General features: G+C 34.0%; 1 protein-coding gene across 2 annotated transcripts; it reads left to right on the top strand.

The window, feature by feature from the left end:
- Positions 1–694: 694 nt before the first annotated feature.
- Positions 695–12,543, top strand: LOC142614695 (WD40 repeat-containing protein HOS15-like). Of its 2 annotated transcripts, none has more exons than XM_075787257.1 (14): positions 695–859; positions 3,108–3,253; positions 3,357–3,717; positions 4,546–4,640; positions 4,730–4,776; positions 6,725–6,875; positions 7,765–7,828; positions 7,973–8,131; positions 8,264–8,385; positions 9,340–9,414; positions 9,750–9,803; positions 9,904–9,977; positions 11,638–11,712; positions 12,173–12,543. In XM_075787257.1, exons 1-14 carry the CDS (start codon positions 799–801, stop codon positions 12,390–12,392), a joined length of 1,704 nt encoding a protein of 567 aa, XP_075643372.1. In that variant the 5' UTR covers positions 695–798; the 3' UTR covers positions 12,393–12,543. The 2 variants fall into 2 exon arrangements, with proteins under 2 accessions (XP_075643372.1, XP_075643374.1); XM_075787259.1 differs by having other exon boundaries at positions 728–859; positions 3,349–3,717.
- Positions 12,544–13,991: the final 1,448 nt, after the last annotated feature.

Raw genomic sequence — 13,991 nt, 5'->3', positions numbered from 1 at the left:
TGAACAGTGCATTCGTGCACTGTTCACGGACCCACAATTTTCACTTTTCAGCAACTTTTTCATAAAAAATGGGTCCCGCGGTACTATTCACACATTTTAAAATTATTTTGCTACAGTGTTTTCAGTTTTCAGTTTTCAGTTTTCAGCAATAAGTTCTATCCAAACGGACCCTTAAAGTGACTAACAAGCTACTGTTCAAATCTTGGGAAAAAAAAAGACAAAGTGACTAAAACTAAACCAAAATGGTCCTGTAGAAGGATTGCCTCTTTATATAGTTAATAGTAATAGATAGAATTTTTTTTTTTTTTTTTGAGAAACAAATGGATAGAAATTAAATCCCCTCAAAACGCAGTACAGGCATATATTCATTTGCCCAAAAAAACATTTGTTCTATTTTTCTTCAAATTTCAGCCCAATACAGACCAAATTTGACAAGACACGTGGGTAGAAATGGGCCTGTCTGGCCTGCAAAATATCTGACTAATCCTAGGCAAAAGCCCTTAGGCCAGCAAAAAAAATTTTGGGCTCCCCATGTGCTTCGTAAATGGGCCTTCTTAATTCTGCTTGATCTGTATTTGGGCTCTTTTTTACAAATCCCAACTCTGTACTCTCTGTCTCTTACACCTAGGCCCAAGTCCAAAGCCCAACGTCTCTTTCTTTCTTTTCCGTCCACGTGTTTTTTTTTTTTTTCCTTATCTCACATCTCTTTTCTTAACTTTCTTTTCGTTTTTCCGTTAAACTAAGAAAGTAACTAACCTCAAAACTCACTCCCCAGCTCTTCTCTTTCGATTCACAACCATGATCTCCATCACTTCCACCGAGTTAAACTACCTCGTTTTTCGTTACCTCCACGAATCAGGTTTTTTAACCTAAACTCTCTCTATTCCTTTCATGTTTTTTTTATTACACTCAGTCACTGAGATCTCTTTTTTACTATGATGTTTTTTTTTTTTTTTTTAAACTTTTTGAAAACTAGGGCATATGACATATCCAAATATTATGGTATGTAATTTTTGTTTGATTTTGTACTATGTTTTGTGGTAAATAGAAATATTGATTAGTAAATACACCTAGGTTGCGTTTGGTAAATCCTTAATCCAAATTCATAGATTTGAAATCTATGGATTTTAAATTTCCTTGTTTGGATAGTACATGTATTCAAGTATTTGTAACTCAAAATGTGCAACAACAAACCACAGTAGCAGAGAACGTTATGAGATTCTACAACTTTGTAAATAGAAAAATAAGAAAAAACAACAACAAAGGCCCCATCTTAGATTATCTCTCACGATGCCATGATAAATTACTGGTTGTCCCAAAAGCTTTCAGCTATTAGGAAATGGTAAGTTTAATTACTTACCACTGTTCTAACAATCTTGAAGGGCTTTTTAGTGGGGTTTGATGTTTAGGGGTTTTGGTAATGAAAAGATTGGGTTTTGAACATGTTTGATGGTTGTTGGTATTAAAACTACTAGGCAATCACATCTACCTTTCTATGAGTAATCACACTCTCAAAGCTTTAAAAGAAGCTGCTAAATTTATTAATTAATCTCGCTATGAATGTTGTTGACTACATTAAAGCCCTTATATAGGCTATAGTTGTATAGCGAAATCATTTCCTTGAAGCACTAGTATTTTAAAGAACTTATTCCTAAAAAGACTAGGATTACTAATAAGAAAGAAAAAGTACTCAACTCTTAAACCAAATAGGAAAGGACTCAAAAGAACAAATAAACTTATGGGCCTTTGGTATAGCCAATGACAACCCATTGCAGAAAATTTAGGGTAAATTGCCCTTATTCTTATTAAACTTAATAATAAGACTCAATAAAAGCTAAAGTAACTTATGAAAGTTGCCAAGAAGGCCATATATCAAAGTTAGACCAGAATTCTTGAATCTCTTTTGTATTTAATCTTGTTTTTCCTCGAACTCTTCTGTACTATTTGCATCATTAGATCCATGATAGAACCTACATTGATGAAATTGATATAAAACAATTCATTGCTTCAATCTTTCAAAACCATACAGCAAATGGTATCTTTTCCATCTTATACTCGTAATCAGAACTAGTGTAGTCAAAGGCAAGTCAGGTGCTCACCTAGACGTTAGGGTGAGGTGATGCGCCTTTAAAGCCTTCAGGCAACGTGCCTTTAGTAAGGCACTTACCTTTTAGAGCCTAAGCGAGTGCCCTGAGCACTTTAAATAGATTGTACAGTTTTTGAGGCAAGAGCCTAAATGAAGTTCCAAAGGAAAGAAAAAGACGAAAAAAAAAAGTTTTGTAATTTGGCAAGAAAAGGTAGTTCTGTTCTCTTTCTTTCTTTTATAAGTAGTAATTCTATACCCTTTCTCCTTCTCCTTTCTCTATCCCACCGCTCTTTCACATATATTTAGAATTTTTTTTTTTTAAATTCAATCATATAATCTGTTAGCTTTGATAATTGTTCCATTGAAATTTTTTATACATGATTATGTAAATTCTCTTCTTAGATTAATTAATAGAACCTCTTGCCAGTTTGGAAAATTCAAACCATGCCTAATAAGCATTAGATACATATGATTTGAGTTCATTTTATGTAGAATAACTGTAATTAGAGGGACTTAAGGTGACCTCCACATCTTCTTTGAGTAGATATGTTGGAGTGACTATGGTTTCAGCCAGTGACAGAGAGAGGGTGAGGGAGACCTTTGTTTAAAAGGAGAGAGCTGATTGTGAAGCCATCAAAGCACTATGAAGATTTGTAATCAACACTTTGACACAACTTGAAATTGAGTTAACTGATTTTGGGTTTTGAAATTAGTGATGGATTTGGCCCAAATATAAATGAATAGCCAATTTAAAATATTCAAACAATAGATTTGGGTTTAAATTGGTGCTTGAGATCTCTCTACAAATCATTGCTTGCCCAATGATCTTCCTATATGAACGCTGAATTGATATCTCATAAATTGGCAAATTCTCATACTTGATGAGATACCATGAGGCAGAAAATAAATTTACTGCTGGACATGCTTAGAAACTTTTCCATTTAAATAAAATATATACCATATATGATGCTTTCTTACATTGTTTTAGTTGTTTCATTAATTTCTGTATGATCTCCTTCAGGTTTTACACATTCAGCTTTTGCTTTTGGATATGAGGCAGGGATCAATAAAAGCACATTTGATGGTAACTTAGTTCCACCAGGTGCTCTTGTTACATTTGTCCAAAAAGGAATTCAATATCTTGAGCTGGATGCAAATTTGAGTAGTGTAAGCATGATTATTTATATTGTCTTCATTTCATATCCCTTTTAACTTGTAATATGTACACTCCAGAACTTTCTGCTGATATAAGTCTCCGTTAGGTCTCCAGACAGATGCTGATATGGATGATGATTTCTCATTTCTACAACCTTTAGATCTTATTACCAAGGATCCATATGAGCTACAGAAAATTATAAAAGCTAAAAAGGAAAATCTACAAAAGGATAGGCTTGAAGAAAACGGGAAACATAATGAGTCCAATCACGAAATTGAACGAGAAAATGTGCAAGAAAGAGAGAAGGAGAAAAAAGTGAGAGAAAAAGAACAAGAACAGGATAAAGAGAAGATAGAGAAGGATAGGGAGCGAGAAAAGGGTAAAGATAAGGAAAAGCCCCATCAGGATCACATCGATAAAGAAAAGTGTGAAGATAAGGTCATAATGGAACATGAAGAAAATGGAACAGCAGGAGGTGATTGACACATTCCATTTCTCTTGCTGATTTATTTATGAAATTGTGTCTTATCCTTATATGGGCATCATTTAAAAAGCATATACGCTATTACAATTACAATAAAAATAACTTGACAGGAAGTAAATCGAATCTCTTCTGTTTTTTTTCTTTCTTCTCTTTTCAACCATAAATCAATTTTTTTCTCTCTTGAGCCCTAACCCTTCTCTAAAAAGTTCTAAACCCAGAATTCATGAAGCCTCCTAAACCTTAACCCACCACAACCACATGTAGACAAATTCCCCAATTTTTCCTGCATCAAGCAGCCCCATATTGGAGATCCTAACCAGCTATGTCGGTGTTTGACTAGGACTTCAGTGCTGATGAAAGTGGACTTAAGTGCATGCCATGTAGCCCTAACCATTAATTGACAGCCTGCATGTGCTTCAAATAGAACTAACCTTTTCTAGTTTCTTACTTTCTTAATTTATTTTTAATTTTGTGTCTGATGAAGTTATGCTCTGATGGTTCTACAAGGGGCTTAAATGCATGCAATGTGTCATGCAACAATATCATTGTATGCCATATAGTAGAAGACATGAACATCATGCGAACATAGGTGGATGGTGTTTGGCTTTTGCATACTTATAGCTGTTTTATGGTCTGCAATAGGTCTTGCATCGTACCTCATTTTTCATGTGGTGGAATAGCATTACTAGTATGATTCTGAGATCACTGTCTCTCTCTAGCAAACTCAAACACGCATGACCATCTTCCATTCTCTTAAGATAATTGAATACTGTTTTCTCACATGTGAGCATTTAATATGTTTTTGGATATGCTACATAGGGCCAGAACCAATGGACATCTCAACAGGCTCAACATCCTTGCCTTGTGAAATTCCTAGTTCTGATGTAAAAATTCTCGAAGGTCACACCTCTGAGGTTTGGACATATCCTTGTGTCATTCATTAGTTTCCCATTTTTAATTGGCTGCCTTTTATGTACTGAACTTGTTCCTTAATTGCCAACAGGTTTTTGCTTGTGCATGGAGTCCATCAGGTTCGCTGCTTGCATCTGGGTAAGTCTAATGTCTTTAAAAGAGATGCTTCTGAAAAGAAGTATTTCATCAGTGTCCAGAGTATATCTCAATTATTGTTCACAGTTGCTTTTCTCATCCTTCTTTCCTGTCTGCACTTACAAATATTTCTCCTTTTACTAGTCTTTTTTTTTTTACACCCTACTTCTTGTATATGCGAGTTTCACATTGGAATAATTTAGGTTTGTATATGGGCTGCTGGAATTAACCTTTGAAGGAAATTTCATTAAAATATTTCCTAGCTATTTAAAACTTCAGTTTCCAGTTATCTCTAATTATTGGGTAAAGTTTTGTCTGAAGCTTGTGAAGCACAAATGAACAAATACTTTAGCAAGCAAGATGCATAAGCTCACGCAGCTGATAGCTAACTATAGTAGTGTTTATGTTTCTTGTTGTATTTCTTTTTCTGATACTAGTTTGACTAAAGTTTTTATATTAGTTCAGTAGGATTCAGCTTCCTTATATCAATCAAAAAGTGGGGCTATATAGTTGGCTGAATTGCACTGCACCATGTGGCTCTTCTTTGTCTTTATTCTTGAGGTCTTCAATTCCAGTTCAAAATTCTTATCTTTTAATCTGAACAATAATTTTTATTTGCTGAAATGGTAATGATGTATTATAAATCTTTTGCAGCATAAATTGTGTATGGGTATAAAGGGTGGAGCCAGATACATTGAGTAGGGCAATTGGCCCCACAGAAATTTTTTTTTTTCTTTTCAAAAATGGGTTCTTTGGGGTAAGTTCAAAACTTAGGAAAAAGTTTTAGATATTCATCTGATTGCACCTACTAAATAAAGGTGTCCAATTAAGTTTTTTTTCTTTTTTTTCCTTTATCTCATTAATTGATACCTGTATAATTAATAGAAGAGTTCTCTAACGTTCTTTTTCAAAATTTTCTGAATTAATAAAATTATATAATCAATTAAATTATTTGGTTAAGATTTGTGCTTCAATTGAGTCCATTACTTGGCTTTTATATACAATGGGGGTTGTTTTGTGGTTTAGGATTTACATCACATGATTTTTAATAGATTAATATTATGTGTTTTTGATAGAACAAGGTGGAATTAATTTATTTGAATATGGATTATGTGGTAATTTTATAGTTAAATTAATTGCTTGGCTGAAAAAATTAATTAGATCATAAATGTCCTATATGAGTTAAACTGACTTTGTGACATTTCACTTATCCTAACAAAAAAGAAAAAAAGACTTTTCAACATGCTCTATTAAGCTTCCAAATATTTAAACTCATTAGTAAAAATATAAAGCATTGTTTATTTATTTTGAAAATAATATTTGAGAAAAAGTTATTGTGTTATTAACTTATTATATTTTTTTTAAAATTCATATCTTTTGAAAATTTGTTTATATCCTCCACCTTAAAAAAATTTTGGCTTTGCTCCTACTTGTGTTTGCGCACACATGTTTGTTTGCATGGCAAAGTTTTTAATTTTCACATCAAAAGCTGCTTGTCAATGCTTTTTGATTAAGTTAATTAACTAAACTGATACAGTTGACAAGAATATAAGTTGTGAACTTGTGATATGTCCTAGTAGTGAGATGAGGCTTCCACTTCATTGATATGGTGAAGGATTTGTAATTGGACAGGGTCTTACCAAGCTTGTTGTTGTCTCTGGTAATTTTTAATATTTATAGATGATGCCTTCATTGTCTTTTCTCTGATCTATTTTAGAAAACATGGAGCTATAACATGCACATGAGCAGCATCTGAATTATATGACTATAATGAAACTGTGCTGTTCCACATCATCATTATTATATAATCAAGTGATTGGAACAATTATTTTGCCTCTATGAGTATATAAAATAAAATAAAAAGTTCCAACAACTTGGGAGCTCTCTCTCTCTCTCTCTTCACACCTAACCATTATATGCTCAAATTATTTTATAATTTTCCAATATATAGGTCTGGAGATTCAACTGCCAGAATTTGGACCATTGTGGATGGACCTAGTATCTCTAGTGTGCAAGATGGACCTTTAAATGTTGCAGTATTGAAGCATTTCAAAGGTAGAACCAATGAGAAAAGCAAGGATGTCACAACACTTGATTGGAATGTGAGTGACTGTGTTATGATTATGGTTGACGTGCTTCCTTCATGTTATTCAAGTTTACATTCAAGATAAATTTTTAATTGGTAAGTTATATGCATATCTAGAGGATTTTGAATCCATGACTCACCCCCTCCCCCCAATCTATTTTTAAGAAAGAAGGAAGTCCCATTTCAGTTAGAGCTTATTGGATATATCCAAGTTAGATAGTATCTGTCAACAGAAAAGAAGCCTTAGTCCCAAAATTTAGAGTCACTATGGAACCTCACTAGACTTGTAATGTAAAACAACACGAATGCAACACAAAACTAACGAGGACTAGTTATGGTCGGCCACATGTAATGTAAAACAACATGCTCCGATACCAAAACTAACACAGGACATAACCAAAAAACGAATGCAACACGAAAATTGAAGAACAAAAAAATAATAATAATCTAGGAATCAGCACCAAGCCATTAGAAAAAGTTCCAACTGAAATTTTATCCATTGTAAACTTGTCTCCATAGGAGCCAAGCATGAAACTACTAAAACTAAATCCTAATTATAATTGACTTGAGAAATCCCAATTCTTGAATTACAAAAATACCCCTAACTCTGGGAGAATAAATAAAATACTAATAATATTTGGTCGACCTTGATTAATCTGTTGAGGATCTTTGTTGATCCCAAACTTTTGGAATAAAGGCTTGGTTATTATTGTTGTGACCTAATTAACCAATAAAATCTAAAATAAAATTCATTTGACATATGAAATTTCAATTGAGTTCTAAGACTGCATCAAACTAATATAAAATAAAATCATCCTCGCACTTTTCACATCAGCATGACTTTTTAGCTCCAAGGCATGTTCATCTGTGTGTATTTATTCTCACTAGCGCCCTTTCCATCATAGGGAGATGGGACATTACTTGCAACAGGTTCTTATGATGGTCAAGCAAGAATATGGAGTAAAGATGGTGAGTTGGTTCAGTTTGAAATATTGTTGCATGTTTTCTTTGAACTCTGTCAGTGCTTAAATCAAGCCAGAAAAGTACATGGGTACTTTCTTATTTTGCAATATCGTCAGTTTTTGTATTAACAAATTGTGGGATCCTTGCTAGGGGAGTTGAGGAGTACATTAAACAAACATAAAGGTCCAATATTTTCATTGAAATGGAACAAGAAGGGTGATTTTCTTCTTAGTGGCAGTGTGGATAAAAGTGCAATTGTGTGGGACATAAAGACTGGGGAATGGAGACAACAATTTGAATTTCATTCAGGTACCACTTTGCCCTTTTGTTTTGATTATTTCTGATGGCATATGGAATATCAATGTAGGATGTTCTTCTCTTCTTTCTTTTTTTTTTTTGGCTGGTTCTTAAAATGATAATGAAGCTAAATTAATTTTTCAGCTCCAACTCTTGATGTTGATTGGCGAAACAATGTTTCATTTGCAACATGCTCAACTGACAGTATGATACATGTTTGCAAGGTTGGAGAGAATCGACCAATGAAAACTTTCTCGGGGCATCAGGTTTTTCCTAGTCATCTGTCAACTCATGATAAGTTGTCAAAGTTCTTATGTCTGTTTGTTTAGTTACCACATTAACTCTTAAACTAAACTCACAATAAACTATTTAGCATTTATCTATGCATTCATCCAACATATCTGTTACTTAAGGAAAATTAATGAGCAATGCTTGTTTGGTATCTGCTTGTCACTAGTTTGATGAGCAGGAAATCGATTTGTGAGCACTGTTTAACTGTCAGCAGCATGTGCTCATATCATATGAGCTTGTCACTAGTTTTTAAAATTGCTCAGGAGATGACAGAATTAGAAACTTATTTGGTTCTGAACTCCTAGTATTGTCACCACCTAAATTTCAGGCTATGTTCATTTTAAGAATTAGTATATATGAATGCTTCTCTATTGTTCCATTTTGTAATAGGTTCTTAATAGGGCATCTATTGCTACAACTGGATACCATCAATCAGTAAAAATACCATCAAATTGCATAGGCGATGATCACCAATTAGGTGGCACAGGTTGGATGCCATGGTGGAAGTTGGTGGGAAAAAGCGCTGACCTCAATTTCTTGCCTTCTTTGATATCTTCTCCTTCCTTGTTACTACCGTTTGGATACCAATGGCAGTTGGCTCAGGTGGTGAAGGTGTGGGGTAGGGCAGTTGCTGAGTTTGAAGCCTGCCCAGCTAAAAATATGAATAAAGAAAACTTTGCATGGTGTCTTCTTTTCTGGATTATATTATCATTTTGTTCAGGGTTTTTGTCTCACAATTACCTTCTAATCAACTTCCTGCTCTTGTAAGTATAATCCCTAGAAAATGTTTAAAGAAAAATAGACTTAGTGATTGTGGCTATAAAAAATAATAATAATAAAATATAATAAAAAGCTTAGTGATAGTGAAACTGTTAAGAAATTGAAAACAATGATTTTAAATCGACTGTTTTGTTGTTTGGCCATTTCAGGGTGAAGTTAATGCTATTAAATGGGATCCAACTGGTACGCTTTTGGCTTCGTGCTCTGACGATTACACTGCAAAGGTGATCCCTATGATTATTAACCATGTCCTTTAGGTGTTACATATAGGCATTTACACCTGTTAGGATTCTTCTTTGCATTTCATGCCTTGCAACAGATAGGAGGTATTGTTTGCTCATGTCATAACCTTTGTTAAATGGTTTCGCTCATATCATAGCCATCCATTCCATGTATTCCCCAACTCTTCTTAAAATTTCAATTTAGTTCTGGCCTGGCATACTTTTATACTCTTCCAGTGCCCTTTATAGTATTGAAAATTTCTGTTTAATGGGGTTTCTTAAATTGTCTGTTAATCTTTTTCTGGACTGTATTGACAACTACTACAAGCTTTTGACAGATATGGAGTATGAAGCAGGACAAGTATCTGCACGATTTGAAGGAACATGTTAAGGTACAGATTTTCCTCCATTTTATTTCCCTTTCTTCCTTTACACTCTTTTCTGACGTTTGAATCCTAGACTTTTGTTTGTGATGAATTGGTTTATTTGTAGGAGATATATACTATCCGATGGAGTCCCACTGGACCGGGTACTAACAATCCAAATCAGCAGTTATTGCTGGCAAGGTACATGTGCTCTTATCACACATCTAATTAAGGCAATGTGTTGGATTTAAGTAGGTACTTGTCCTATCTATTGGTTCAAACAGGACCTAAGTTACGTAAATTAGGGGCAGTATGCATCCCTGTTTGCCCACCATCCCATCCCACTAATTAATAACATGCATGTACTCTTTAGGATGTATAATGAACACCCCCCCCCCCCCACCAAATAATCCCTCCAGTCTTCTCAAACCACAAGAAACCTCTCTCACACCGGAGAAAAGAATAAATACATGTCATTACTAAGCATCGGCATCGCAAGAATATTATTGCCTTATTTTCCTCCATTGTGTCACTTTTTGTAGCATGGAGTTTTCTATTTCTTTTTCACAAACGGTCAAGCAAAATTAGCAAATACATGCAGGCTGACACAAGAATAATGGACACATGAATGTAACTATATATTATTTTGTTTCAAGTGCACTAGGCCTATAGATATAGGCCATCTTGAACTGACTATAACAGCCAGTTAAAGAATGTAGGCCCTTGCATTGTTCTGGCCCTCCTTGATCTGCCATGCTGGTGGATCTTTGATATTGTCACCAGGCAGGGTGATGGTGGACAAGTTATCTCTTCAATCAGACAGTAACTGGCTGACTGCAGCCGTCAAAGTTTCCCAATGTCCAAAGTCATTCTTAGGTTTATTGTTGGCCTGGTTGTGAGTTTTTGTTATTTTTTTTCGTGGAAAGTAATTTGTCTGTGGACTTGGTAACACAATAAACCATTAAATATGTGTCACTTTAAAGCCAGAAATTTGGGATAAGGCTGCCTACCAATCACCTCTCCTAGACCCCGCAAAAGTGGGAGTTTTGTGCACTAGGTAACACCTTTTTTTTTATAATCCATTAAGACCATATCAATTCCATTAGGGGTTCTATGCCTATCTGGCAGATGAGTAGTAGAGAATAGAGATCATAGTGTATGAAGTGGAAAAATACACACTACATGAAAAATATAATATCAGATCACAATTAAATTATGACATGAACTAGTACTCAGCTATTGATGTCATATCTTTATAGGTTTCTACATCTTTATTGTGTTTCTGAATTTTGCTTAAAAGATTCATACATATCTTATGCTTCCTGAATTTATCTTAGATTTGATATATAGAAATTTCTCTTCCCTTTTTAATGAGCATTAGGTGTTCAAAGTTCAAAAACCATTTTCTCTTCCACCCTAATTAAGCCAATTATTGCCTCATCAGAAAAGGGTCATGTTAAGAGGCATATTATCTCTAAAGTTGCATTATAGTTATAGTTTTACACTATGTGTAAGCCATGTCACATTCCAATGCTTAGAAGATGCTTCTTGCTTTTCTTGTCTGAAGATCATTTGGCAAATACACCATATGGATATTCCTTTTTAGAATCGATTGCATTTTATAGTTACCCCAGTTTCTTTTTGTTGCGTTCTTTGAGAATACTCTCATGTTCCAACCTTGGGTTTGTATAGATAAATGATATTGTTACTTTTAAACAATATTTTTTCTTTGTTTATGCAATGAAAGAGCCTCCTAACCACTCATGTTATGAGTGCAGGCTCTGTGCCTGGGGGGCAACAAGTAATTTACTCTCTACTTTTTCTTTTTATACCTGTAACCTCTTTTCTCCTTATTGATCAGCGCTTCCTTTGACTCAACAATAAAGCTTTGGGATGTGGAACTAGGAAGACTTATTTCCAGCTTCAATGGTCACAGGTATCAAACTTAAAGCTGTAGTATATCACATAACATCACATTTCATGCATTAGTCAAGTACTTCAAGCAGCAAGATCACATCACATCATTTTTTAAGAAATTCTGTAGGAACCTCATGAGGTCCCCATTAATTAGATAGAACTGGAGATATGATGCAGCTTCTATCACTCAAAACATGGACAGAATAATTGCAGCATCAAATGCTATAGCTATCCATTTCATTATTGGCCCAGATGCACATGCATGTATTGTGGTGTGTTTTCATCTTTCAGCATAGCATGGATGGTTATGGTTATCTGAATTCCTTTCTTTTCTCCTCTGAAATCTGAATTCTTCCAATAGAGCATTTGAAGAGTATACCAAGAAGAGCTTTTGATTTCCTCAGTTTCTAGAATTGACAATATAATGGCAGTAGATTTATTCAAATTTGTATTGAAAAATGGTTTTTCTGTTGCAACAGGGATCCTGTGTACTCTGTTGCATTCAGCCCTAATGGTGAGTATTTGGCCAGTGGATCTATGGATAAATGCCTGCACATATGGTCTGTGAAGGAAGGGAAGATTGTGAAAACATTAACTGGAAATGGTGGGATTTTTGAAGTTTGTTGGAACAAGGAAGGTGATAAGGTTGCTGCTTGTTTTGCTAACAACATTGTTTGTGTTTTGGATTTCCGAATGTAAAACCTGCATATTTCTTATCAATTTTTTAGGCTAGCTTAGTCTTCCCATCCATCTCTAAACATTGTGATAGATGACCTTAAAAGGGAGGAAATTTTCTTTTTATATTCTGTACAGGGTCATTTGTGATATATACAATGGATCACATTCCAGATTTCTGATGTAGATGGAGGCTTTAGTTCACATGGTATGTTGTGAATTGCATGGAGGGGTATATTGTCCACTCTAAACGTTAGATCTTAACAGAATGCTTGTGTAATTTACTAGTAATTTGGAGAGAAAAAAAGGTAGAACCATAAACTACTTGTATTCCTGCTATTTACAAAATGGTACATCCCCAAAACAGTATATTACGTCATTATATACATTGAAAAGCTGAAATCATAGCAAAAGAGTTTACCCTCTGCATAGGGAGAATATGATAGCGGACCTTGTATTGGTGGTAATGCCAAGGGCTCTTGGACCAAATAGTTGACTTGCGTCTAATATCTTTACTTTCAGTTCCTAGAAGCTAGGGCGTCTCTTCTTTACTGTCTTTGGAATTTGGAGAAGGAAATATATCAGAGCATGGCTTGCCACTTGATTGTGCTTTTTTTATCATCACTTCTTCTCTAGGTATCTCATGCCCATTTTTCCTTTGTTTAAGAGCCCGATCTACCAAAAACAACCTATTGCAACAATGAAAGGAAATGAAGGCCATGATTTTGTATCATACTTGATGGATCCATTATTCCAATCACTAGTCGCAATTTGACACAATGCACTAAAATGCTATGCTAATGTTGTTAACATGCATATTTTATTTGTATTTTTTAGTCCAAAACTATAGAGTGTGATCTAAATAGAATAAAATTTCATACTTTCTAACCCAAAAATTAAGAAAAATAAAATGAAGACTCGACTCTTATTACAAATTAATTTTCTGAAAATTAATTCCTATTTCTATGGATTTGGAAATACAATTTGGTGAAATTATAGCACAAAATTAAAGAGCAACCTACAAAAGAATAAAAACAAGGCTCCCAAAATGGATTAGATGGGCCCAAGTGGACTGAATTGGATCGCATGGACTGAAAGTAGACTGAATGAAGCGAAGTGGACTAAAATAGACCAAATGAACCAAAGTGGACCAAATGGACCAAAGTACACCAAAATAAACCAAATGGGTCAAAATAGACCAAAATTGATAAAATACTGTGCTAATTTAACTTTAAAAAAATGTATTAATAATAAAAGCTATACTTCAATTTTAAATATTACTAGTCGCGTTGAAATAAATAATTATTTTTTAGTGTAAATATAATGTATAATTTTTTCTGTAAATTTTTGTTAAGATAATTTGTTCTTCCTAAAAATTAAACAAATTCTAATCGGTCCACTCGGTCAATTTTGGTCCCCTTCAGTCCATTTTAGACTAATAGAACCTTAAATTGATTCTTTTTATAAGTTTTCTTTTCAAGTTTAACTCAAAAATTCATTTTTTTTCCTTCATTTTTGGGTTAAAAATTATGAAATTTTATTATATTTGGGCTAAACTCTTTAGTTTTGAGTTAAAAAAAATACAAAGGAAAAATATTAAAATAGACATTAGATATTAGAAGA

This window comes from Castanea sativa, chromosome 1 (assembly GCF_040712315.1).
Source record: "Castanea sativa cultivar Marrone di Chiusa Pesio chromosome 1, ASM4071231v1".
Taxonomy (NCBI): Eukaryota; Viridiplantae; Streptophyta; class Magnoliopsida; order Fagales; family Fagaceae; genus Castanea; species Castanea sativa.
Note: the sequence above shows the minus strand (reverse complement) of the source record. Positions and strands in the feature narration are given on the sequence as shown.

Coding starts and splice junctions, on each gene's coding strand:
- LOC142614695 (XM_075787257.1), top strand. CDS start 799: ATGATCTCCATCACTTCCACCGAGTTAAACTACCTCGTTTTTCGTTAC. Junction 9,804..9,903: donor ATTTGAAGGAACATGTTAAG/GTACAGATTTTC, acceptor GTTTATTTGTAG/GAGATATATACTATCCGATG. Junction 11,713..12,172: donor TCCAGCTTCAATGGTCACAG/GTATCAAACTTA, acceptor CTGTTGCAACAG/GGATCCTGTGTACTCTGTTG.